At 46.7% G+C, this 24992-nt stretch overlaps 1 protein-coding gene across 5 annotated transcripts in view; it reads left to right on the top strand.

Annotated features, from left to right (window-relative positions):
* Nucleotides 1-24272, top strand: part of EVA1A (eva-1 homolog A, regulator of programmed cell death) — a 312143-nt gene extending 287871 nt beyond the window's left edge. For 4 of the 5 annotated variants that reach the window (XM_084623447.1, XM_084623448.1, XM_084623450.1 and 1 more), the window contains 3 exons: nt 5454-5618; nt 10942-11112; nt 22885-24272. In XM_084623447.1, the coding sequence (XP_084479573.1) occupies nt 5454-5618; nt 10942-11112; nt 22885-23255 (707 nt within the window). In that variant the 3' untranslated portion in view covers nt 23256-24272. The remainder of the gene's footprint in view (nt 1-5453; nt 5619-10941; nt 11113-22884) is intronic. The other variant, XM_084623451.1, reaches the window with a different exon arrangement.
* The last annotated feature ends 720 nt before the right edge of the window (nt 24273-24992 follow it).

Here is a 24992-nt window from a genome sequence, read left to right as displayed (position 1 = left end):
TGGAAACTGACAAATCCTTGTTTGCCTGTTTTAGGGATGAACTTTCAATGTTCTTTCCTCCATTCACCCCTATATATATATATCTAGTGTGTGTGCACGTGCAAATGGAATTGGCTAAGTAGTTGGATAAGGGGGGCGGTATTCCGGGAATGTGGGGGTGGCATTCTTTAGGGTAGCACGGAAGGATAGATCCAACAGTAAGGATGAAATTAACAAACAGAAAGAGTGGCTAGGGCACCAGCTTGGGATTCAGGAGACCTAGGTGCAATTCCCTGCACTACCACAGACTTCCTATGTGACTTTGGGCAAATAACCTAGTTTCTGTGTGCCTCAGTTTACCACCTGTAAACACCTGGGGGTGTCATGAAAGTAAATGCATTAAAGATTGTGAAGCACTCAGGTACTATGGCAATGGGGCCATATACGTACCTAACATACATTGGAAATTTCAGTTGAATGTCAGGATAAACTTCCGGAGAGGGAGATGTATTAGGCTGTAAAATTGTCTCCCAAAGGACGTGGTCAAATCCCCAGCACTTGAGTGTTTAAAACTAGACCCATGAAAATGTGCTGTAGGGGATGTTGATTAGCGGGGAGGTGGGTTGATGGATGTTTTTTCCATCTCTTTCTTCTGTCATTTTAAATGCACCCCCTCTGTTAGCTCCTGTTTTTTTGCCCCATGAGAGAGATTCTAGAGCACCCACAGGTAGAAAACAGCATGTTACATAGTGGTGCCAACATGCTGTGGGCAGTTAAAGAGCATGACTCAGGCTGTGTGCATGTTCTGTGTTGCACACTCTGCTTTTAAATTTGTTCCTTTCTGGGTACGTCTACACTGGAATAAAAGCCCTGCTGCACAACTGCGGCTGGCTTGGGACAGCTGACTCAAGCCCGTGGGCCTTGGGCTGTGGGGCTCAAATTATCTGAGATTTCTGTGTGTACACTTCATAATTTTGGAAGGTGCTTAGATACCATAGTCATGTGCTCCATGTGAGAGATTAAATAGACTGAGAGGTGAAAGTTTCGGTATCCCTTTACCAGTCTTGTAATCTATACAAACCCCCTGGAGTTACTCAATTTTTAATGTTCATTTTATGTGTAGAACCCAGGGTACCAAGGTGTGTTAGCATTTCAGATGAAGACTATCTGGAGAACGTTTCCTCTCCCAATCTTCCCTATACATGCCACTTGCTTTGCTCATTTTTTTAATTGGATTGCTTTAGCTATTAGTTGACTGAACTGTACAGACTGTGTGTGTGCCATGCCTTGTCAGGATGCCTTTGCTTAATGTTGAGATAAGTATAACATCCAAGTTACATTTTTTTATGAGAAGTGTAATGTAAATTCTTTTTCTTGACAGCTCACTAGAGCTGGACACCACACATTATGTCAAATTAGTTCCTCTTCCTCTTGTGATAACTTGAGGGGTGCATTTCAAAGGAACCAGATGTTTTAATCTTTCTTGGCTAGCTGGCTGCCAGACGTCTGGGACACAGAAGCTAACTGGAAATTGCATGGATGCTGACCTTGAGAGGGGCTTTTGCTTTTTGACTTTCTTTCTAACTCAGGATATCTGCCCTACATGTTATCATAGCATCATGGAAACTAGACAAAAAAAGACCTCTCGTATTAGGTCACCTAGACCACCCTGTCAGTGCGGGACACTTCCATTCTGCATATTCCCAAGAGCGTTAGCCCCTCTAGGTAGGAAAGATTGTCTGGTGAGTAGAGTGTTAGCCTGGGACCTGGGAGACCTGGCTTCAAGTTCCCGCTCTACTACTGGATTCCTGTGAGACCTTGGGTAAGTTACTTAGTCTCTCTCTTCTACTGATTTCAGTGGAAGTTAGGAGCCTAAATACCTTTGAGGATTTTGGCCTTAGTTCTCCATCTGTCACATGGGGATTATAGCACTTCCCTACCTCAAAGGAATATCATGAGGATCAACACATAAGACTGTGAGGTGCCCAGATACGATGGCGATGGGCGCCATCTACCCAAGTAGGCAGTCAATTTTAAATGATGGGGCTTTCCCCACTTCTCATGGGAGGCTATTGATCAATTACTGACGGCTTTCATAAGGTTCTTCTCCTGCTCAGGAGAAGGCTTATCACTCTTACTTCTTACAGATAGGATTTCCTAGGAGATTAGGTTACTGGGGGGGGGCCTGGATGCCAAGGCATTAACTGGGGAATGCTGGCTCTACTGTTCCTGCTTGTGCTCAGGAAAAAGGGGTCAGTGGTTTTCCACATTTCATTCAGATTGTTTACATGGAAATAGAATGGGGCAGGCTGGATCCTTATGCTCCATCTCAGAGATGGCTGCACTTCAGTGGGGTGGGAAAATATTCTTTCTTGTAGGCCATGAAGAGCTGGTCCAAAAACAGAAAACAAATTTTGTAAAAATGTATGTGAAATTTTACCCTCTTTTCCTTCATTTTTGTTTTAAATTTAACTTTCCTTACAGTCTGTAATGATCCATGATGCAATCTGGGACCCTTTGGGAGAAAAGACACTCTGTAGCAGGGGTGATCAAACTTATTGACCCTCAGAGCCGCATACGACAATCTTCAGAAGTTCGAGAGCCAGGGCGTCTGCCAGAGCTCAGGGTTTCAGCCCCGCTCCTGCTGAAGCCCTGAGCCCCAGCAGGTGCACCCTGCAGGACTGAAGCCCCGAGACCCTTCTCCCTGCTGGGCAGAAGTCAGGAGCAATGCATGGGGGAACATGTGGGGTCATGTGTATCCCCCACATGTTCCCCCATGGGATGGGGGATTTTTGCATGGGTTTGCTAGCACTGCTCAGTCACATGGTGCCACGGAGCCCCATTCCTGCACAGCAGCTGCTGGATCCGGCAAGCTGGGAGCTGCGGCCATGGGGTGAGGCAGCGGCAAACAGCTCAGAGCTGTGGGGAGAGCCGCTGCTTTTGCTGCTGCTCTCCCCACGGAGCTGAAGCAAAGGCCCCTCCCTGCAGCTCCCAGCTGTTTGCCGCTGCCTCTCCCTGCGGAGCTAACCCCTGGGAATGCAGGGAGGGGCCGCTGAGGGTAAAGGGGGGCATGCCTGAGGGGGCATGACTGAAGCTGTTGGGGGGGGTGGGGAGGCCGAACTTTTAAATTGTGCCCCCCCACTCTCAGCAGGCACCAGTTGTCTCTGGCAGAAGCCTCTAGCCCCCCCACCCCGCCGCGGGGCAGAAACTCCTAGCTCCCCCCTCCAGTCTCATAGGCGGAGAAGGGATGAGTGTGTGTGTGTGTGTGGGGGCGGTCGGAGGGCTCTACGAGGCACACTTTAGCGGTAAAAGAGCCGCATGTGGCTCCCGATCCGAGGTTCAGCCACTGCTGCTATACAAAGACAGACCAAGATTTTCAAAAGTGAGTAGTGATTTTGGATGCCTCTATTTTCGGGTGCCCAACTTAGATTTGTTAAGGCAGGTTTCTCAAGCTTCATTGCACGGTGACCCCCTTCTGACAACAAGAATTAGGCTTCAGTCCCTGGGAAGAGGGACTGAAGCCTGAGCTGCTCTGCCCCGGGCAAGGGGGCCAAAGCCAAAACCTGAGCCCTGGCCTCCTAAGGGGCAAAGCCAAAGCTTGAGGGCATCAGCCCTGGGTGGGTTGGGGCTTTAACCTGAGCCCTGCCGGCCAGGGCTGAAGCCCTCAGGCTTCGCCTTCTGCCCTGGGCAGTGGAGCTCGGACTTTTGGCTTCGGCCCCAACAAGTCTAATGCCAGCCCTAGTGATCCCACTAAAACAGAGTCACGACCCACTTTGGGGTCCTGACCCACAGTTTGAGAACTGCTGTTTTAAAGGATCTGATATTCAGAGGGTGCTGAGCCCCTGTCCTTTGAAAATCAAGCCCATTTATGGCATCTCAAACTTGACACTACAGATTGTTAGTTACTTGTGACACTCTCGGCTGCAAGACACTATTTTTAATCCACCCGACATGCTTCCTGGACTTTCTGCCTGTTCCAGTCTTTGGCATTCCCCTGGCTTCTGTTCAGTTACCCCCTAGATAATGTGTTTCCTCTACTGCCTACGCTGAAGAGGAGTCTTGCCACTCCAGTTCTCTCCAGAAACTACTGTGCCAGCTTGTTGATATTTACAAGTTAGGGCTTTGGGTTTTTTAAATATCTGTTTCCTGACCTGATGAGACTCTACTAATAATGCTAGAAGGTAAGTGCTGATGCCTGGGCTGCCAAACATGAAAGGGTGGCCAGTAAATGCAGTTACGGTTCTCAGGCTCAGCAAAGACAGCAAGTCTAATACAGTGTAAAGGAAGGTGACTGGATTACTTCCTGATCCTTAGTTTTTGTAGCTGTGCAGGCTAAATAATGATAAGGGCAATCAGAGCTCCTGCTTCAAGGTGTCAGCTAATTACTTAGAGATCAGGAAGGACCTTCCCTCCACGTGCAGTGTTGCACACTTGGCCAGGTCCTTTTTCACACTTGTCTTTAAGGTGTTTTTAGCTGTCTAATAAAGTTATACCTTAATTTTCAGTGTCCTGTAGCTTTAAATCTCCAAGGACTCTGCTGTCTGCAGAAATGAAACCTCCATTTTGTGTTGATTTTAGTGGAGGGTGTCACAGAAGGAACACACATATTATACTTTCTCATGGAGACTTTACTTTTGTTTTCTTTACCCTAACATGTCTGGAAGACACATATGTTCTGTAGTTACATCGGCTGTTGGCCACTGCTGGAGACACCACCAGACTAAATGAACTGATGTTCTGACTCTGTGTGGCAAATGCTAATTTACTGTGTGACCAGATCCTCAGCTGGTGTAAATCTGGATAGCTCCACTGACTCTGCTGATTTACAGCTGAGGACCTGGCCTTGTAATTGAGGGGAGAAAAATACCCTGCTCTTACTAAGACATCTGTGATCCAGAGCAAGAATTGTAGTGTCGTGCACTATTATGCTGGTTTGTAATTGTACAAAGGAACGGTTCATTATTTGCCTTAATTTCTCTTCAGTAGCATTTGAAAGAAAAGATAATATGCTAAGGTAAAGGATCAGAAGAGGGAATAGTGTTTATGTATCTCACAAGGGCTCAGTGTTAGTAAAGCACTTGGCAAAGAACAGTGCTATAGCACTGCAGGAGGTATAACACTGATTGCTTTTCATTTTGGGATGTTAAAAGAGTGTCTTGGAAAGACTTGTGTCACCTCCTAGATCTTCTCCTCCCACCTCATCTAAATATTTAGACCAAGCTAAAGAATTAACAATATTCATTATAAATCAAATGATGTCTTGCTAAGTTCACAGTGCCTTGCGTTCTGATATTGAATCTGGCTGTCTAGGCATTCATAGCACACTCCTGATGGTGGTAAATGAGCATGTCTTTGGTCTGCTTACAGTATAATTAAATATAAGATGAAACTGTAGCAAAATGCAATAATTCAGTTTATTACCAGCTGAAATAACCCATCCGAACGATTGTGTTGTTCTTGTGCTTCTCTTGCAGTTCCCAAGAAGCTTCTGCATGAAACCCAGCCAAAACCAACCAGCTACCAAGGACTTCAGCAACCACATTTTCCACAGCAGCCAAGAGTATATGATCCTAATGTTATAGGGGACGGCGTGTTCTTTCCAGAAGCCTCGCCGGCCATTCTAGAGCGCGTTCTGCCAGGTAGCTAAGGCTGTAACAATATTTACAGAAACCTAACAGCAGTGATAACAATGATGAGTTCCCATTAATGGACACTAAATACCAGAATCTATACTCAGGCATTTGTGCAGTTCACAGGCCCCACCCATTTCGGAACAGTGGCGGAAATACAGTTTTGTCATTGCACAATTAGCTCATGACTTTGTGGCTTCTGAGTTCTCTGTACCGTTCCAGCAGTGAAGTACAGTAAGTGTCTGTCAGCACAGTGCAATGATTACCATACAGCTTTGGAACATGAGCCTCCTCCACTGAAGTCAATGGCAAAGCTCACGCTGGCTTCAGTGAGATTAGGGTTATGTTTTTACTCTGTAAAGCATCTTTCATAAAATTCTATGCCAAAATGCTTTACAGCCTTAACTGACATATTGCAAACATGAAAAAAGGCCAGAGAAAGTCAGAGGCAACATGTTTGAAATGGGATGCATACGTTGTAAAGATAAGGGGAGGTTGTTCCAAAGGCTGGGAGCTGCAAAGGAGAAGGCTCTTACACCATCAGTGGTGACATAGAGAAGGCCAGCGATAGGCAAGGCATAGGGGAACATCTCTGAGGAAGGCATGGGGGAACGTGGGGGACTTTTTGCCAGATCCTGGAGTGAATGGCGAGCCAGTGGAGATGGATGAGGACAGTGTACAGCGGTGGATGGCCCTTCCATGATATGCTTTAGTTGCGATAGAATAGATCTCCTTTCCTCCTGCATAACCCCTATAGTCTTTTTCCTGCCCTTACTGGCTGATTGTACAATCCTACAGATTAGAAAACCAGTTCTGTGGCTTTATGGTGCTTGTTGCTGGAGTGTAGAGTGCTCAGACAATCATTCATTTAGGAACTTGTTTGACTGCACTAAGGCTCCACTGGAGAAAACAAAGAGCGGAACTCCTCTTACAGTTCAAAGTAAAGAAGTTATTCTTCACTCTGCCTCCTAGAAAACACGCCTATTGTGCAATGTTTCCACAGGATAGCTAGAGCCCAGCAGGTCTCTGTCTCTGTCTCCCCTTGGGCCTTGCTTTGTTGATCTAGTATACAGCACATCCTACGGGGAAGCCCCAAAAGGGGGTGTAATTTGAAATCTTTGTCCTGCTGAGATCCAGAGAGGCTCGTCCCCATTATGCAGCTTTCTGAAAACCCTGGGGAATCTGTGATGTGGGAGGGGCTGAAGATGGAAGGAAAAGCAGGAGAGAAGGGAGCGGGGGCTTGTTGAGCTCACCAAAGATGGAGAGGAGCCATGATAAACTTGCAATGCTGCTCCACATATAAATGACACGGCAATATCAGAACATGGGTCTTGAGTGGGTACTGCTGGCCTGCACTCACTTATCTGTTCCCTACTTAGGCTTAATTGACATGTCTTCTGTTTTCCATGGGACAACCCCAATTTTGACATTAAAGAGTTCTCAACTATTGCCTGGGATAGCGTGACTTCATATCATGACGTTGCATCATGGAATGATGATGCCTTGTGGCCGCAGGGAAACACCACCATGTGGAGATGCAGTTACTTTGCCTAAGAGGACACAGACTAAAAGGTGGCAGGCCTCCTCATTAGCCTTCCACCATGTACGCTGACACTGTTATGGCTTTTGGGATGCTCTGGGTGCAGAGAGTGGGATGTTTCCCTTTTGGAAATGAGTGGACCATATACACAGGATTAATCAATTATCTCTTCTCCATTTACGTTATGCACAATTGCTGCAGAGTATACAAAGGGGCAGAGATGGCTATTAATCAGCAGTAAAGCCCTGTCGCCACTGTACCTTGTAACCCTCTAACCAGATACTGGCGGGCTTATTTGTAAGCATAGGTTCCATCCACATGTTGACCCTCATCGTGGTCATCATTGGAGACTGACCCCTGAGTGCTAGTGTATGAGCCTCTACAGCTTGTGCGGAATTCCCTAGCTGGGAGCAGTATCAGAGTCATGTGCTCGGTGGGTTGGACACGGGTGGGGGAAGGCAGAACGCACACCGAGCAGGGGGCATATCCATGCATTGCCGTGTTAAGACTCAGTAACAGTCCACAGTGGTTTGCCTTTGCCGTACACCTGCCGGTGGTGCCCTGATCACGGTGTGACAGCCTCTGCTACATGCTGCTGCTGTGTTTTAAAATAAGACGTGACATGTTGTGTAACAAAGCACGCAAGGGAGTAAGCCGTCAAAGCCTCATTCACTGTTTGTCTGTGAGAATCCTCTTTGACTTTTAAATCCCTCCATAAAACCTACCTCTGCTGTGATTCCTGCAGCTCGCTGCCCTTTGGCATCGGCGAGGCAAATGGTGAGCTGAGACTTCAGTTTTTCGGCTAAACTCTCTTCGTTTTATTACCTCGCCCTCCCACCAGCTGCCACCCCATTGGTCAGTTTTCTCTTTCCGTTGACACCTGAATTGTAAATGCTCTGGGGCAGGGATTGCCTTCTTCGTTAGTTGTTTGCACAGCACCCAGAACAATGGGGCCCTGATCCTTGACTGGGCTTCCTAGATGCTACTGTAATAGAAATAAGATTAATAAATAATTAGAGTTATTTAGGGAGAGTCAAATTTTCCCATATCTCCTCCATTCAGTTCCCTGAAGATGGCTACTTTGGTAAGTCACAATCCCTTTAGAAACACCACCTTTAAAGCAAAACACTGTAAATTAACAGAGCCACAACCTGGGCTCCTTTTACATTTCCTTCTCCGACTTATTCAGCATCCCATTCAGCTCCGCTTTATTCCCCAAATATGTGGCACTTCCGGTTACTACCTTTCCTGCCATATCAATAATCTGGGGCTGGGAATGGCATTTTGAAGGCTCTACATTCCAAGAGTTACTAGGTTAAGGCCCAAATATCCTTCACATGTGCTCAGACCTTGGGCTGAGGACAATTGACATGACAATAATAAGAATTACACTCCAGTAGAGCTTGTTATCTGTGATTGTCAAAGTGCCTTATAAAAGTTATCACAATATCTCATTGAGGTAGGCATTATTGCCATTTTACAGCTAGGGAAACTGAGGCACGGAGTGATTAAAGAACACTACATCCAAACGTGGGGGCCCAACATTAAGCACCTAGATAAATGGCCTGGATTTTGAAGGTGCTGAGCACCCATCGCTTCCTTTGGTTTCACATTAGGAGTTGAATGGGGAAGATCAAGGCATTTATTAAGATGCTGAAATGTGGATTTAGGGGGAGATTTTCAAAAGCGCCCTTCATGCCACTGAATTTCCTATTGAAAATGTCCGCCTTTACCCCTCTGTGCCTTAGTTTGTTCATCTATAAAACTGTCTTTCAATGGGAATAGTGCTCCTAAATCTGAGGTCCTTTTTAAAATTTCCCCTTTGGTCCCTCTCTTCAGGCATCCATGTTTGAAAAGTTTTGCTTAAATGACTTGCCCAAGGTCACAGTCATTCAGTGGCAGGGTTGGAAACAGAACCCAAGTTTCCCAATGGCCAGTCTCCTACTCTAACAGCTAGACATCACCACAGCATCCAGCTCTAAGCAGAGGGGTTATTTTAACCGCTGTATTTGGCACTGGTGTGACTGCTGCCGAAATACTGTGTCCAGCTCCGGTGCCCACAATTCAAGAAGGATGTTGATAAATTGGAGAGGGTTCAGAGAAGAGCCAGGAGAATGATTAAAGGATGAGCAAACCTGCCTTATAAAGAGAATGTCAAAGAGCTCAATCTATTTAGCATGACAAAGAGAAGATTATTAAGGGGGTGACTTGATTATGCTCTGTAAGTAGCTACATGGGGATTGAATAATGGGCTCTTTAGTTCAGCAGAGAAAGGTCTAACACTATCCAATGGCTGGAAGTTGAAGCTAGACAAATTCAGATGGGAAATAAGGCTTACATTTTTAACAGTGAGAGTAATTAACAGTTGGAACAATTTACCAAGGGTCATGGTGGATTCTTCATCACTGACTATTTTTAAATCAAGATGGGATGTTTTTTCTAAAAGAGCTGCTCTAGGAGTTTTTTGGGGGAGGTTCTATGGCCTGTGTTATACAGGATGTCAGACTAGATGAGCACAATGGTCCCTTCTGGCCTTGGACTCTGTGAATCTCTGAAGCCGCACTAATAGGATGCAGCACCACACAGGCATTTATCCACCTGAGCCATCACCCCTGCCGACATTTTAAATTAACTTATTTCCCCCTCACTCCCAAATCATTGTCGCTGACCTCGGAGGGCCACACAGCTTCCAGGCAGGTACAGTACGAAGTGAACAATGTAACCGTTCACCTTGGGTGTGAGCGGTGCAAATGCAAACACAGAGAGACAGTGAACAAACGTGGACTTTCATGCGCTGCAGGCTGGAGTTGAAAGTGACTTTGCTCCCACAGCAGTAATGGTATTTCATGCACCAGAATTTGTCAGTTTCCTGAACTTAATACTAGCAGATAAGTGGAAGCCAGATGCAATTGCCAGCTACTGTGTACTGTTTGTTTGCAGCCTGTACCAGATACACAGGGACAGGAGTCTTAAAAGGTTTAACAGCCGTTGGCTTTTGCACACTCATAGGTGGATGATGGAGCACTCTCTATGGGCTGACTTTTTAATGTGTTTGAAACAATTAGTATTTTGCCATTGGTTGTGGTGTCTGCAGACAGATCAAGGTACAGCCAGTTCTTAGCAGTGATCTGATAAGGTCTGAAAGGGTCTCTTTCAGCCTTCTGGAATTAGCTGCCTTCTCAGCTCCAGTCTTCAACAAATAAAATAAAATCATTAACCCATGTTCCCTCACCTCTCTGAACGGGAAATTATGTCTCAGTGAAACACAATGAAAGCATGCTTCTGAAGGAAGTCATAAACGCAGGCAAAGATCCGCCCTTCCCTTAATAAGGCTGGAGGGAAAGCAGTGCTGCTTGCCAGGTGTAGATCACTCTAGAATTACAGTGAGATGCAAGCGAGGTGTTGCCAACCCTGTCTGTGTCTTCCAAGCTCATGTGCTGAGTTATTACACCGTTAGTGGAACCCAGCATTGATAAAGGCTCTTTGATTAAAAAAAAAAAACAACCTGATTATATATTTGCTGTAAAACATCTGGGTGTGTCTAACGGGGGATGTGAAAGAGAAGGATATAGGGGAGAGGAGATGCTGCCTGGTAGCTAACACAGAAACTGCCTTGAATCCACCGTGTGCTCTCAGCCGAAGCTAACCGAGAAGGTCCAGCTGCCTAACTGCGGCAGATTTGGGTGGCATTGCCAGTGACTGGCTCCAGATTTCTGAATGCAGAAGCAGGTTCAATTGCTTTAGGGCAGGGCAATGCTGAAACTGACGTGCTTGTTCCCTCACTCAAAACAGAGAAGAAGAAAGGGAGGTCGGCTGCCTTTTACCCGCTAGACAACAGCCCCTTGCTGCTTCCAGTGGATGAGACACAGCGGCCAGTGGATAACAGCAGCATGGAGCCCGTGGGCGTTAGCACAGAGATGGCCTTGCTCAGCAACATCCTAGCAGCGTATTCCTTTATCACAGGTAGGTCTCTCACCTGCTTCGTCTCTGGGCTGCTGTGATGTCTTTTAAGACTCTCAGTGGGGCGCCCCAGCGTAAGTGAGGGCACAATCTGCCCCTTTGTATTTCTCTCAGAGGTTCATTTTCCCATTTGTCTCTCAGCAGGTTTTCCCTTGAAAGACCTGACCAGTGTAGCTCTAGAGAAGGGTTGACTGTATATAACAGGCTGTATTGTGTTCTGCCTTCCCTTGGACTTGCTCTCATCTGAAGTTAAATACAATGTAATCTTAGATACGGTATTATTTCTAATGTGCCTTTTTCCTTGAGATCAAAGGCTGGCTCATTAAGAAGGCAAGCTTGTCCTGTAATTTGGAAAATAAGCAGCACTAAGATCATTACCCTACTTAAGAGAATTTGGCTTATCTTCAGTGGAAGTGTGAAGATGAAGTTTCTGCTTAGTGTAATTATATATTTAAATCTAATGTAGGGAAAGATTTCCTCCGATCACAGCTTAGCTTTCATCCACATTTTTTCTTGTCATATGTCTTTCATGTAACACAGGAGCTTTCTTCCATTTACATTTATTTTAAAGAGTCACTCTCATCATGAAGCTCATCAGCCAGAATCACTGCGAGGGGGCAGCCAGGGAGTGGGCCCTCCCAAAGCAGAAAGCCTGCTAGAATGAGGGGCACAGTAGTGCAAGCTGTCCACAGCTCCTGTTTGTATCAGAGACCAGCACTGGTTGGTGCTACCCACAAAGTGGGTGGAGCCAGCCCCACAAAGCACAGGGTCAGGCTGGCCAGGAGATGTACTGATTCACCACTTTTGTTAGTCCAGCTTCTGCTGGGGGAGAGGGGCTCCTCCAGAATTATAATTGGAATTGCAAAACTACTGTCCACAGACGGGAGCCCCCTCCCTCCAGCGTAACAGAGACAGGGCATACAGTTTGCTGGCCGTTCCCCGGGCAGGATTGAATCTTGACCCTTGTTGTTTTTTTAAAGAATGCATACCCGTCTTGCTAACAGCATAATGCCCAATTTTAAAAAGACACATGCATGTGTGTAACTTTGCACATGGTGAATAAACCCATTGACTGCAATGAGGCTAAGACAAGGGAAGCACAGGGATAAATCTGGCAGAATCAGGGCCAAAATGATTAAAACACAAACAATTTTGAGCTTTCTTTTTTTCATGGCACAAAGCTTTGGTCACTTTTATTTCCCTTCGGTGTCATTCTCTGGGTCTCATGCACGAGCACAAGGCTGTTGTGTTTTGGTTCCCAGCACAAGGTTTGGAATTCTAGTTTTGGGAGATGTACCTAGATTTTGAGAACTTCTCTCTGTGTGTATATAATGTCTTCTGCAGTTTCCACGGTATGCATCCGATGAAGTGAGCTGTAGCTCACGAAAGCTCATGATCAAATAAATTGGTTAGTCTCTAAGGTGCTACAAGTACTCCTTTTCTTTTTGCGAATACAGACTAACACGGCTGTTACTCTGAAACCTGATTTCTGTGTATAGTACTCCAGCCAGGGAGCAGGTGTTGGTGGCCGCTCTGTGTGGCTCCCGGAAGCAGCAGCATGTCCCCCCTCCGGCTCCTACGCGTAGGGGCAGACAGGAGGCCCCGCTCCACACACTGCCCCCACCCAAAGCGCTGCCCCCACATCTCCCATTGGTCGGGAACTATGGCTAATGGGAGCTGCAGGGGCAGCGCCTGCAGATGGGGCATCACGCAGCAGAGCCACCTGTCTGCGCCTCCGTGTAGGAGTGACATGCCACTGCTTCCGGGAACCACTTGAGGTAAGCACGGCCCGGAGCCTGAACCCCTGAGCCACCCTCACACCTCAACCTCCTGCCCCAGCCCTGATCCCCCTGTCGCCCTCCGAACCCCTCGGTCCTAGCCTGGAGTACCCTCCTGCACCCTAAACCCCTCATCCCCAGAGCCTGCACCTCCAGCTGGAGCCCTCACCCCCCATGTCCCAACCCCCTTCCCCAGCCCTGATCCCCCTCCCACCCTTAATCTCTCGGTCCTAGCCTGGAGCACCCTCCTGCACCCTAAACCCCTCATCCCTAGCCCCACCCCAGAGCCCGCACCCCCAGCTGGAGTCCTCACCCCCCTGCCCCGCACTCCACTGCCCCCTGCCTGGAGCCCCTCCTGCACCCTGAACTCCTAATTTCTGGCCCTATAGCCTGCACCCAACCCCAATTTTGTGAGCATTCATGGCCTGCCATAGAATTTCCATACCCAGAAGTGGCCCTCGGGCCAAAAAATTTGCCCACCCCTGCTCTGACAGCATTTTTCAAGCATTAATGAATTTTCAATAGAGATGCACTCAAGCCACAAACTCTGGCCCTGAAACTGAATCCTTCTTTCACCAGCCTTCCCACCCCCATTTCTGGCATTTTTTGGATTTGGGGTTTAGTTGATTATGGAGAAGTCACACATGAAATTTGCTCTGAGATCTAAAGTTTGCCCAAGTTTGCAGCTCAAATCTAGAATTTGGCCTGGAGCCATCTCTAATCCTCACAACTTCCCTGTAAAGCAGGTTATTATTGATATTGTCATTTTATAGTTGGGGAAAAGTTAAAAGTGACTCGCACAAGGACTTACAGTCAGTCAGGGAAAACTGGGACTAGAATCTAGGTCTTTTGACTATGCTAAAAGTACCATGGACTATGTTTCCTTTTTCCACAGTAAAACTCTGGCCTATATTTTTCTTGTGGGACACAATCTCTTTTGAGCTGGGATTCTGCGAGATTTAGGGCTGTTCTGTGCTGGTAACCTGGTTGAGCTAGCAATAAAGACACAAGGGCTATAGGTGACAATTTTTTTTAAACCATTCTCTTTTGGGGGCCTGTCCTGCAAGGTGATGTGCACCCTCAGTCCCCACTGAAGTCTATGGGAGTTATGGGCCCTCTGTGTTTCACAGCACCATGCTGCTGCGCACCTGTCTGTCGTGCCTCCAAGCAGCAGACTAAAACAGGGCTGAAGCTTCATTTCCTGACTACAGCTACCTCCAGTCCCAGCTTGAGGAAAGCCATTCAGAAGCTGACTATACTGACCTGTGCAAGCATTTCCAGACCAAATCCATGGGAAGTGGGTGGGCAGCTGCAGATGGAGAGACTGCAAACACCTGCCACTAGCACCTGTTGGCATGTACCGTGTCATGCAGCAGGTGGGAAAGTTAGATGCAAATAGAAAGGGACATGTCCTGGCCATCCCCTGTATCTTTCTGCTTGAAGTCTGTGTGTAAAGATGCAATGTTCCTATTAATGGCAAAGGAGTGCAAAAAGCCAGTATAGCAGGTCACAGAACCACTTGTGGGAGTGTTTGCTTTCTTTATCAATCTGCTCATGGCCCTCCACACGATTAGTCAGGGTCCTTTGGAATTCCAGCCACAAAGGAATTTGTGTTTATTTGTTTCATGCGACCCCACAGAAGTTTTAACGTAATATTTCTATAGAAATTTGCAAAGAAAATAGAAGAATATCAATAGTTGGTGATTTTACTATTTAGGATCATCTGGTAAACTGGTCAGATTTAGGACTCAGTCCTTGACTTTAAAGATTGGTATGCAAGTAACTTTGCAGCAAGTTAAGGAAGTATGGGCTGGATGAATGCACTATAAGGTGGGTAGAAAGCTGGCTAGATTGTCGGGCTCAACGGGTAGTGATCAATGGCTCCATGTCTAGTTGGCAGCCGGTGTCAAGTGGAGTGCCCCAGGGGTCGGTCCTGGGGCCGGTTTTGTTCAATATCTTCCTAAATGATCTGGAGGATGGTGTGGATTGCACTCTCAGCAAATTTGCGGATGATACTAAACTGGGAGGAGTGGTAGATACGCTGGAGGGGAGGGATAGGATACAGAAGGACCTAGACCAATTGGAAGATTGGGCCAAAAGGAATCTGATGAGGTTCAATAAGGATAAGTGCAGGGTCCTGCACTTAGGACGGAAGAACCCAATGCACAGCTACAGACTAGGGACCGAATGGCTAGGCAGAAGTTCTGCGGAAAAGGACCTGGGGTGACAGTTGACGAGAAGCTGGATATGAGTCAGCAGTGTGCCCTTGTTGCCAAGAAGGCCAATGGCATTTTGGGATGTATAAGTAGGGGCATAGCGAGCAGATCGAGGGACGTGATCGTTCCCCTCTATTCGACATTGGTGAGGCCTCATCTGGAGTACTGTGTCCAGTTTTGGGCCCCACACTTCAAGAAGGATGTGGATAAATTGGAGAGAGTCCAGCGAAGGGCAACAAAAATGATTAGGGGACTGGAACACATGAGTTATGAGGAGAGGCTGAGGGAGCTGGGATTGTTTAGCCTGCAGAAGAGAAGAATGAGGGGGGATTTGATAGCTGCTTTCAACTACCTGAAAGGGGGTTCCAGAGAGGATGGCTCTAGACTGTTCTCAATGGTAGCAGATGACAGAACGAGGAGTAATGGTCTCAAGTTGCAGTGGGGGAGGTTTAGATTGGATATTAGGAAAAACTTTTTCACTAAGAGGGTGGTGAAACACTGGAATGGGTTACCTAGGGAGGTGGTAGAATCTCCTTCCTTAGAGGTTTTTAAGGTCAGGCTTGACAAAGCCCTGGCTGGGATGATTTAACTGGGAATTGGTCCTGCTTTGAGCAGGGGGTTGGACTAGATGACCTTCTGGGGTCCCTTCCAACCCTGATATTCTATGATTCTATGATTCTAAGTCTTTGAAGAATTAGGTTCTTAGTAACATAATGTCTGTAGCTGCAAACTACAGAATTGTTATTTATTATGGAAAAACTCCTGCTAGCTTCACTGGGCTTCGGATCTATAATTGTGACCAAGAACATAGCAACAAACCTAAAATCATCCCTCTAGCTGTATAGTACTCAATTGGCTCTTGTCCCATTTGTCCCTGAGTGCATCCTCTCTGGCCTAGAACTGAGCGGGCATGGAAACTGAGTGACCAACTTCCACCTAGAGGTGGGACGTCCCTGCAGATCAGGGTGGCAGGGCATTAGCAGCAGGGATGGTGCCTCTATTTACCCTGTAACTGTTCTGTGGGCAGAGGACTTCGATCTCCAGGATTTGTGCAGAAATTTTCTTTAAAAATGTAAGGGGGAGGGACACCATAACTTCCCCATAAACAGCGACGTGCTGCCAATATGGTAACGAGTGGCTCCCAACAAAAAATCCTGGGGAGCTCAGACCAACTTCCCTCTGAAATTGCTGGTGCTAGAAGTTAGACAGGGGGCTCCCTGCGAGTCCCCTCCATTACATCGCTGTCCTAACATGGGGAGTCCACCAACTGGCTGCTGTGCCTTAGAAGAGATGCAGTGAGCGACATTAATGAGGAGCTCCTCCTCCCCGCTGAGCTCTCTGAGGGCCTGATGCCATCACAGGAAATCAGCTGCAGCATTGCATAGATTAATTTTTATTTATTAAAACAACAAGAAGAAAATAAAGCACTATAATAGCAATAACAACCTTGGCCTGGGCCATTTCCTGGAGAATTAATGACCGTCTGGGCTGATGCTCCTAGCTGATCATTAGCCCACAGGAAATCGCCTCAATAATTGTTGTTTGCTTGGTTGCTTTTTAAAAAAAATGTGTTTCTAATTTTGGCTGGTGTGGAGCCTCTAGAAAACTGTGTGCGTTCCAAAGACAGGGACCGGGGGGAGAGGGGAGGCATGCGCCTTTTGGCTACATACATTAAAAGAAGTGATTGAGCAGTCTTCAATCAACGACCTTTTCAGCTGCATGCCCAGCCCAGAGAGAGAGGCACCATAGAGGGGAAAAGCTAATCATTGCTAAGGAGATTGCATGGCACTCCAGGATGGGTCTTGATTAACGCAGAGGGGAAGAATGTAACTCACAGATGTCATCAAAAATGAGGGAGGAATCTCTTACAGTGGATAATACTGTAAACTTGGACTTCTTCACACCACGAGGCGTATGGAACAATCTACCAATGGATATATGCTGTGACTCAGCAAAGTGTTTAAGCATGTGCGTAAATCGCAAGGAGGACAATAGGATTTAAGCATGCACAAAAAGTAAAGGACATGTTTAAGTGGTTTGCTGAATCAGGACCCTGGGGTGGGGGTGGGGGTGGGGGGCAGCAAGCATTAAGTCTATTTAGAGAGGCCTTAAATGCAGACCATTGATACCCATCCTACGCATGATCTACACTGAGGGGAAGGATACTAGCCTGGATGTTAGGAGATCTGAGTTCAATTTCCTGCTCTGCTTGTGACTTCCTCTGTGACCTTGGGGAAATCACATAAGCCCGAATGCACAAAAGGAATTAGCTGTCTACATGTCAGTTTTGGCTCCACGACAATGCATGAAACCCTGCTTAAGTTTTTAGGGTAGAAGTTCCTTGGGCACCTATGTTTCTGTTTCTGGGCATGCACGCTGCTTCCTCTCTCCGAGTGTCCGGGCACCTATCTCCTGCCTAAGCCCCAGAGCAATTCACAAACCAGGAAAGACAGGCGTTCATCCGATCCTGTAGGGATGCTTAGAAGCTGCCTAGTGGATCGGGTCTCATGGAAAATCTGGGTTGGGGGTGCCCACCTTTTTATAACTTTTAGCCCCATGGTTAGAGCACTTGCCCAGGAGGTGAGAGACCCTGCCTCAGTTCCCCTCTCTTTGCCAAAAGGGGAGAAGGGATCTGAACAGAAGTCTCCAGCATTCACATGTGTGTGTGTCTAAACACAGACCAGCAGGACAGTCTGATGTAGGGCTCCTTCAATCTCTCCTGCTGAAGGCTGTTTCACTGTGGATAAATAATGAAATCTATTGGATTAGGGGGACAAGATCCCAGGTGGGTGCCCTAACCACTGGCCTATAGGCTTATTCTTGTGTTCTTGCCCAATGACTATGTAAGTATTAATCCACAGTGGAATAGGAATAAGGATTTTGGTGCCTAACGTGCATTCAGGACCCAATGCCTCAGTTCCTCAACTCTCAACTAGGGTTAATTGCACTTCCCTACCTCACCGGGGTGTTGTGAGGATAAATATATTAAAGATTTTGAAGTGCTTAGTTACTACAGCAATGGGGGCTATCTAAGAGCCAGAAATAGTTTGTAATGAGAAAAGTAGAATATATTTTATTTAATTTTTAATGGGTTTTAGTATATGTGCTGGATTGACAATCCAGGAGACAGAAATCCACTATTTAGCCACATGGTGGGGTACAGCACAAGCAACAACTGTCTTGCCAGCATGCCTCAACTCTGCTTTGGAAGGACTTGAGGGGAGAGAGTGGGTTAGTCTCTGGTAGGGTTGCCAACTTCCTAATTGCACAAAGCCAAGCACCCTTGCCCCGCTCCTTCCCCGAGGCCCTGCCCCTGCTCTGAGGCCCCACTCCCCACTCTCTCCAGCTGCTCGCTCTCCCCCCACCTTCACTTACTTTCATTGGGCTGGGGCAGGGGGTTGGGATGTGGGCTCCAGGAGGGAATATGGGTGCGGGAGGGGGCTCAGGGCTGGGGCAGGTGTAGACAAGCTGCAAGCGTAGACAAGCCCTGTGTCCCTTGAGGCCTCGCTCTCTAAAGGTAGTTAGATGCCTAACTGCCACTGAAACCAGTTGGCACTCAGTGCCTGAATGCCTTTGAGGAGCTGGGTCTCAGGCCCTTCGGAACTGTTTCCCTGTGCTAATACGGTCCTTGCAGCCTGGTGACAGGCGTGCCAATTAGTGCCCAGTCTGATATTGTGCTTTGTGATCTGCCTACTGGAATCTGGACTGACACTCCCAAGTCCTTTCACTAAACAGCCAACAGATGCTTATGGCACTCAGGCAGTCTGAACCTGAACTGTGCAGTGACCTTCTCCTGACCTGGCCCCAACTGCTTCCTGCCTGTCCTGCCTGCCTCTGCAAACATTCCCCCTCCTTTCCCTGTTGTAGGGGGAGTCCTTAAAGGGATAATGCCCCTTTTCTTCCTGCCAGCGGGTCAGAGTACCCCCCTTCCCCTCCGCACTTGGAAACTTGCAGTGAGCACATCTATTTTTAAATGCATAGTTAGAGTTTGAAGTCCATTCTCCTTCCCGCATTCACACCCTGAAAACTGCTCTGAAAAAAGAACCCTTACACTTAACAGACTGAAAGTGCACAGGTGTGGCCATTCTCAGGGCAACATCTGTGATTCTGTATTCAATAAGAGGAATTCTGCTCAATGAAAGACCACAAAATATGACCCTCGATGAAGATTGTCAAGGATTGATCCGTATTGTTTGATTTGTAAAGCAAGTCACCCATGTCTAATGCCCTGGATAGTGCAGTTTCCTATTAATTATACTTTATTGAAAGTGACTGCTTCACACTTTCTTACATTTTAAGAGTTAGCCCATATACTGTATCTGTCTAATTTACATTTTATGTGTTGTAAGGCAAGGATATTTGGCCAAACTCACCAGTTTAGGTCAGTTGGTGCACGCGCTCACACATACTCTCTCTCTCTCTCTCTCTCTGGCAGAGGGACAGGGTTTTTGTATTGTACAGTGCATAGCACAGTGGGGTCCTGGTTCATGACCAGTATGGCTCCTTGGTGTTACCACCATACAAATAATAATGCTAATAATATTTTTAAAAATGAATAGCGATTCGGGGTGCTTTCGTGTTCGACTGCCAAACTTGAAATGCCTGAAAAGAGGCCGGAGTTTCAGAAAGGCTGAAAACACACCCTCTGAAAGTTAGCCCCCCCCTTTAAGGTTTCTCAAGTTGGCCACCTAAAAATGGAGGCTCCCCAAATTATTAGTCATGTTTCAAAATCCAGAATCTTGGCCATTGATGATTTAGCTGTTTCAGAGCTATGTTGTTGGCCTAAATTGCCCCTTTGCTGTGCAAAAAGGCACATGCTTTGGGAGGATGGCTGCTGTGTGACTGGGTTGGCTATATGAACTGATACATGCCAGGTCTGCAGGGTGACAGTTCAGTGAAGGAGTCCAGCTTGTGTCCAGCATTTATGAATGCTGATGGCATAACTAATATAGCTCATGAATACCAGCAGAGCCCAAAGATTCAATTACTGCATTGGTACTGAATGAAGGACTATCTGTTTAGACTTGTGTGTTGTGTATAAAAAATTACTGGCTAACAAGCAATCTAATTTCAGTTCGCTCACTTGCTGCCCATGGTAGCTAGAACAGTGCAGAGAGTGAGTGTGGAAGAAAGAAGAAAACTGGCAAAAGGGAAAGAGAAATAATATGTTTTCAGTCCATTCCAGGCTCCACACTCTGCATTTTATGAATTATGTCAAAAGAGTGAGCTATGGATCTGATGCAACAGGTATATTTTTTAAAAAATGAGCCTGTATGTGTATGTGAATTTAGTGCTCATACAAGTGAGGTTTGTCTAATCATATCAGCCAGGCATAGAAGAGGCAAACCATAAGCAATTCTGCCAGTGCAAATCAGTCCAGCTAACCCCTTCTCTTCCACTCCTTGGAGCCCTCCATGTGTTCACTTGAAAATGAAGTTTAGGGGTGAAGTTAATTTCTGCACAAAATAACAACCCACCTGGACCCTGCAATCCAAAAGGCAATTTCAAGGGAATATGGGATGGGATGGAGCAGTTTACTCAGGGACGTTCAAGTCAATGGCAGTTAGGCACCTAACTCCCTTAGGCCTCTTTGAAAATCCCAGTCCTAAAGAATCTCTAATCTCGTACCATTATTGTTTATTTGTATAGTGCCAGCAGCAGGGTCAGGTGCTTTGTAGGTAGGGATGAAGATGAAGGGTGAAATCCTGGCTCCATTTAAGTCAGTGGCAATTTTACTAGGATTTCACCCAAGCTCTCTGCTCCAAAGAGCAATCTAAATAGAGACCGGACAAACAAAGCAGGGTGCCAGAGCAGCAACAGACAGCTGTACAATTGAACAGTGAGACTCAGCACCCATTTTGTCAGTTCCATGGATTGAAATGTCTTTGTTCTCGCATATCTGTTTCAGTAAGTTAGAACCCCAGGTTGGGTTCTCCTTAGAGAAATGTGGTGTTAAGAAGGGGCTTGAACAGGGAGGGAGTGGAAGCAGATGGACTGGATCAAGTAGTAGGGCCAGGTATATGGGGCAGCATGAAAGAAGGTCCAGAGATAGGAAAGGAGAAGGTACAAAGTGGGCACTTGGTCTGATAGCTTGTGCAGAGTGAAGGGGATCGGAGCCGGGGTGAGTAGAAACAGAAGCAGAGGAGTGGCCACCTGAATGCACTGGGCCTTGAAGACAAAGACGAGGAATTTAAATTGGATCCAGACAGCGAGGGGGTAAAGCTGATGGAGGCACCTGAAGAGGGCCTGAACTATGGTTTTTATTGCAGAGGGGAATGCATTGCAAAGCTTCATGCTGAATAAAGGGCAGTATGCCTACCACATTACATCAAACACCGTATCAAGTTCCTGTTCAGGATTCTTCCCCCTACTGCTTGCTGTAGCTGTGCCATGGGCAGCTTCAGGTATTGGCCTTCGCAGTGACCTTTAACCTCATTCAAACCCAGATTCACGGTCTGATGCTATTAAAAATATTTTGAAATATGCTCTTTTGTTTGATTTGTGGCCCCATATTTCAAGGGAATATTAGATGCAATGGATTTGAAATTATTACGCTGAGATCAAGACTGAAATTGTCTGTATTATTTGAATTTACAAATGGGGTATGCCCCATCCCCACTATACACTTCAGGATTGATTCAGCCAGATAAACACCTCCAAACACCCCCAGCTTTTACATACTAGAAATCTGCTTGAAGTGATTTTAGGGATGTTTCCTGCTTGCCTTCTGAAAACTCCACTTAAAGGAAACCAGACCTAGAGGACCCAATTCTGCTCTCATTTCTAAGGGTGCAATGGGATCCAGTGAAGGCAGAGTTGGCCTGAAGGGGACAGATATATTCCAGACCCTGAAGGCCAGATTCTCAGCGGGTGTAAAATGTCACAGCTCCGCCAGTGACTTCAATGGAGCTGCACTGGATCTGAGGATCTGGCCCCAAAGTTTGATTCCCATGCAGGGCTCCGATTTGAATTAACAGGATTGAATTTGGCGCCAGCTATTTTGCCCAGTTCATCTTCATCCTTTGTTGGATCAACTCTTTTTTTGCTATAACACTTAAATGAGCCAAAGTGATTCAGCCCATAGAAAAATCCAATGCATAAGCAATACAAAAATAAGATGACAGTTTAAAATACAATATGGATCCTTCAAAGTCTCATTATATCGTCTCAGAAACGGTTTTTTATGCTGAATCTGTCAAGTCAAAGCCCTGGCTCCATCTATCTTGGGGTGTCATCAGCAGTAAATTTTTGTGGTCTGGGCAGAAAGCCAGCACGTTTGCCTTAGATAAGCAAATGAACGCTATGAATCGATCATTTGCCACTTCCTTGGTGCAAGGCTTGCCATTTCAGCTGTGCAAAGGCGCAGAGAGAGCATTGAGCTTTGTCATCCTCTTTATTCCTCGGCCAATAACGTATGGACAGAAAGGTGCACTTAGTCACTGCTGCCTGTGCAGCTTGCTGGCTTCACGATCCCACTCGCGTAGGGAATGGCATTAGCGTTTAATCTGGGGGGGCTGCTCCTTTACCATACTGGCTGGCGTTGGGACACAAGTAGCTCATGGTGTGCATGCAGTAGATGCCTCAGGTACATGTTCTACCACTGGATCCCAGTGACTCCACGGGGGGGATACAGTGGAAGCTTTGAAAGGACCATCATGAAACCAAGAGAAGATCTGAACCTCTGAAGAAACTTGGGGATGTTTAAACTTGTGCAGCTGCCCCGTGTGACCAAGTTATGTGATGCCTTGGTCCTCTGAAAATAATTTCTTTTCTCCTTGCAGAAAATCCTGAGCGTGCCGCTCTGTATTTCGTCTCTGGAGTATGCATCGGACTCATTTTGACCCTGCTGGCCTTGGTGCTGAAGGTGTCCTGCCGAACTGACTGCAAACGATCCCCGGGGAAAAAGCCGCCTCAGGAACCAGAGAGCGACAGCGACAGCAGTGATAGTGAGGACGATTCGGACACCACTTCAGACCTGTCAGCCCGCAGGCACCGCAGGTTCGAAAGGACTTTGAACATGAATGTCTTCACCTCGGCCGAGGAGCTGGAGAGGGCTCAGAGGCTGGAAGAGCGGGAGCGCATCATCCGGGAGATTTGGATGAATGGGCAGCCGGACATACCGGGGACCAGAAGCCTGAACCGCTACTACTAAGTGTTGGGAAATCCCACAGTCCGGTACTGCAGCCTTGGTCTTCCTGGGCCTGCTAAAGAGAGAGAGGAAAGGAGTGTGACATCGGTGTCTCCCCTTTTCCTTTCAGAAGGGCTAACTGGAGTAGTGTGGATGGACAGCAATAAAGCTTTCACCTTCCCCTTTTCCCTGACATATTGCTACCGACACTAGGAAATCACCCCCCAGGATTTTCTCTCTGGAATCAGTCTGGTCACAGCAGAGGTGGATGCCAGCTTCTCCTCTTGGTGTAGTTCAGCAGTGGGTGGGAGGCACACTACGGTACAAATGCTGCTCTCATGCTTGCCAGGGAAACCATCAGTGTTCTGCTTTCCCCAAAGATTTCAGGAGAATCGAAAGCAAACTGAGACTCTGGGTCCGCTAAAGGAAAGATAACATGGGGAGGGAGGCACAAGTGCATGATGAGTGACTGTCTTGTGACTTTGGAAGCCATGAGATTAATCTAGTTAAAAAAAGTGACTTTATAAGATGTGGGGATTCTTATGCCATGAAATCGTCTTGGTGCTTGGACGTTCAACAGTGTGTCCTGTTATTTAAGATGGTGTTTTAATCTTGCTTTTCAGTGGCAGCATTTTTTTACTGACACCTCAGGGATAAAATCCTTTTGTTTTTTAGTATGTTTCCCCATCTCCTTACTCACAAACCAACCTGCTCCCAACAATGATGGTATTATGGTATTATAGGAGATGTGTCAGTGATGGGTGAAATGTTAAACAGCCTCAAAGAGGTTGAAAGGGGGTTTGTTTGTTTTGAGTTGAGATATCTAGATATATATTTGAAGAGGCTGCACAGCAATGTGCCTTATTCTTTTCTGTTGTTAAACTACAGGTTTCCATGGATAGTGATGCACAATGTTTTATATATTTTATTAAAAAAATAAAAGAAAAGGTTTGTATTTACCAGAGGAAAATGGGGGGATGGAATGGGCCAAATATGCCAGCAGGATGGGAAATAAATGCAAAATAAACTCTGCTTTGTTTATATCTATTTTAAGTTGCATCCTTGCTCTTGGCTCACGCTTCGCTGCAGTAAGATACTTTGGAAGAGCAACGAGCTTTTGCAGCCACTCAAAGCTGACACAAGCGTCTAAGGCAGTGGTGGGCAACCTGTGGCCCGTGGGCTGCAAGTTGCCCACCACTGGTCTAAGGGTACGTCTCGACTGCAAAAGAAAGTGTGTTCTTAACTCAGGTTAGTCAACGCAGATTAAAAAAGCAGTGAGGACACAGCAACTTGACTTTTAACTTGGGTTTAGCCCACACACACACCCACCCACCCACCCCCCCCCTCTCTCTCTACCGGAGGTGGCACCAAACATGGTGCGTGGCTAGCTAATTCTTGCTCACATGCTCAGGGTCTAACTGATCGTCATATGTGGGGTCAAGAAGGAATGTTTCTCCTGGTTAGATTGACAACAACTTTGAGGGAGGAGGTTGTGTTGCTCTTGAGCATGTGGGTGGGGATCGCTTGCCAGTCTTATCTGGGTATATGTCAATCATTTCCCTGCCATTGCAGGGCTACACTTCAGTCCCTCCGATTCTCTGCCTGTGGCACTTCATATTGTGACCCTCAATATTTGGTTTAAGTTACAGCGACCTAAGTGCTGTCCACCCAGTGGGATGCTGGCGGGAGATGCTCTCCTGCCGACATAGCTTCCACCTCTCACAGAGAGGGAGTAACGATGCCAACGGGAGAGCACTTGCT

The sequence above is a fragment of the Lepidochelys olivacea genome, assembly GCF_965140295.1.
Source record: "Lepidochelys olivacea isolate rLepOli2 genome assembly, chromosome: 3".
Lineage (NCBI taxonomy): Eukaryota > Metazoa > Chordata > Testudines > Cheloniidae > Lepidochelys > Lepidochelys olivacea.
This window is presented reverse-complemented; position numbering and strand designations above follow the sequence as displayed.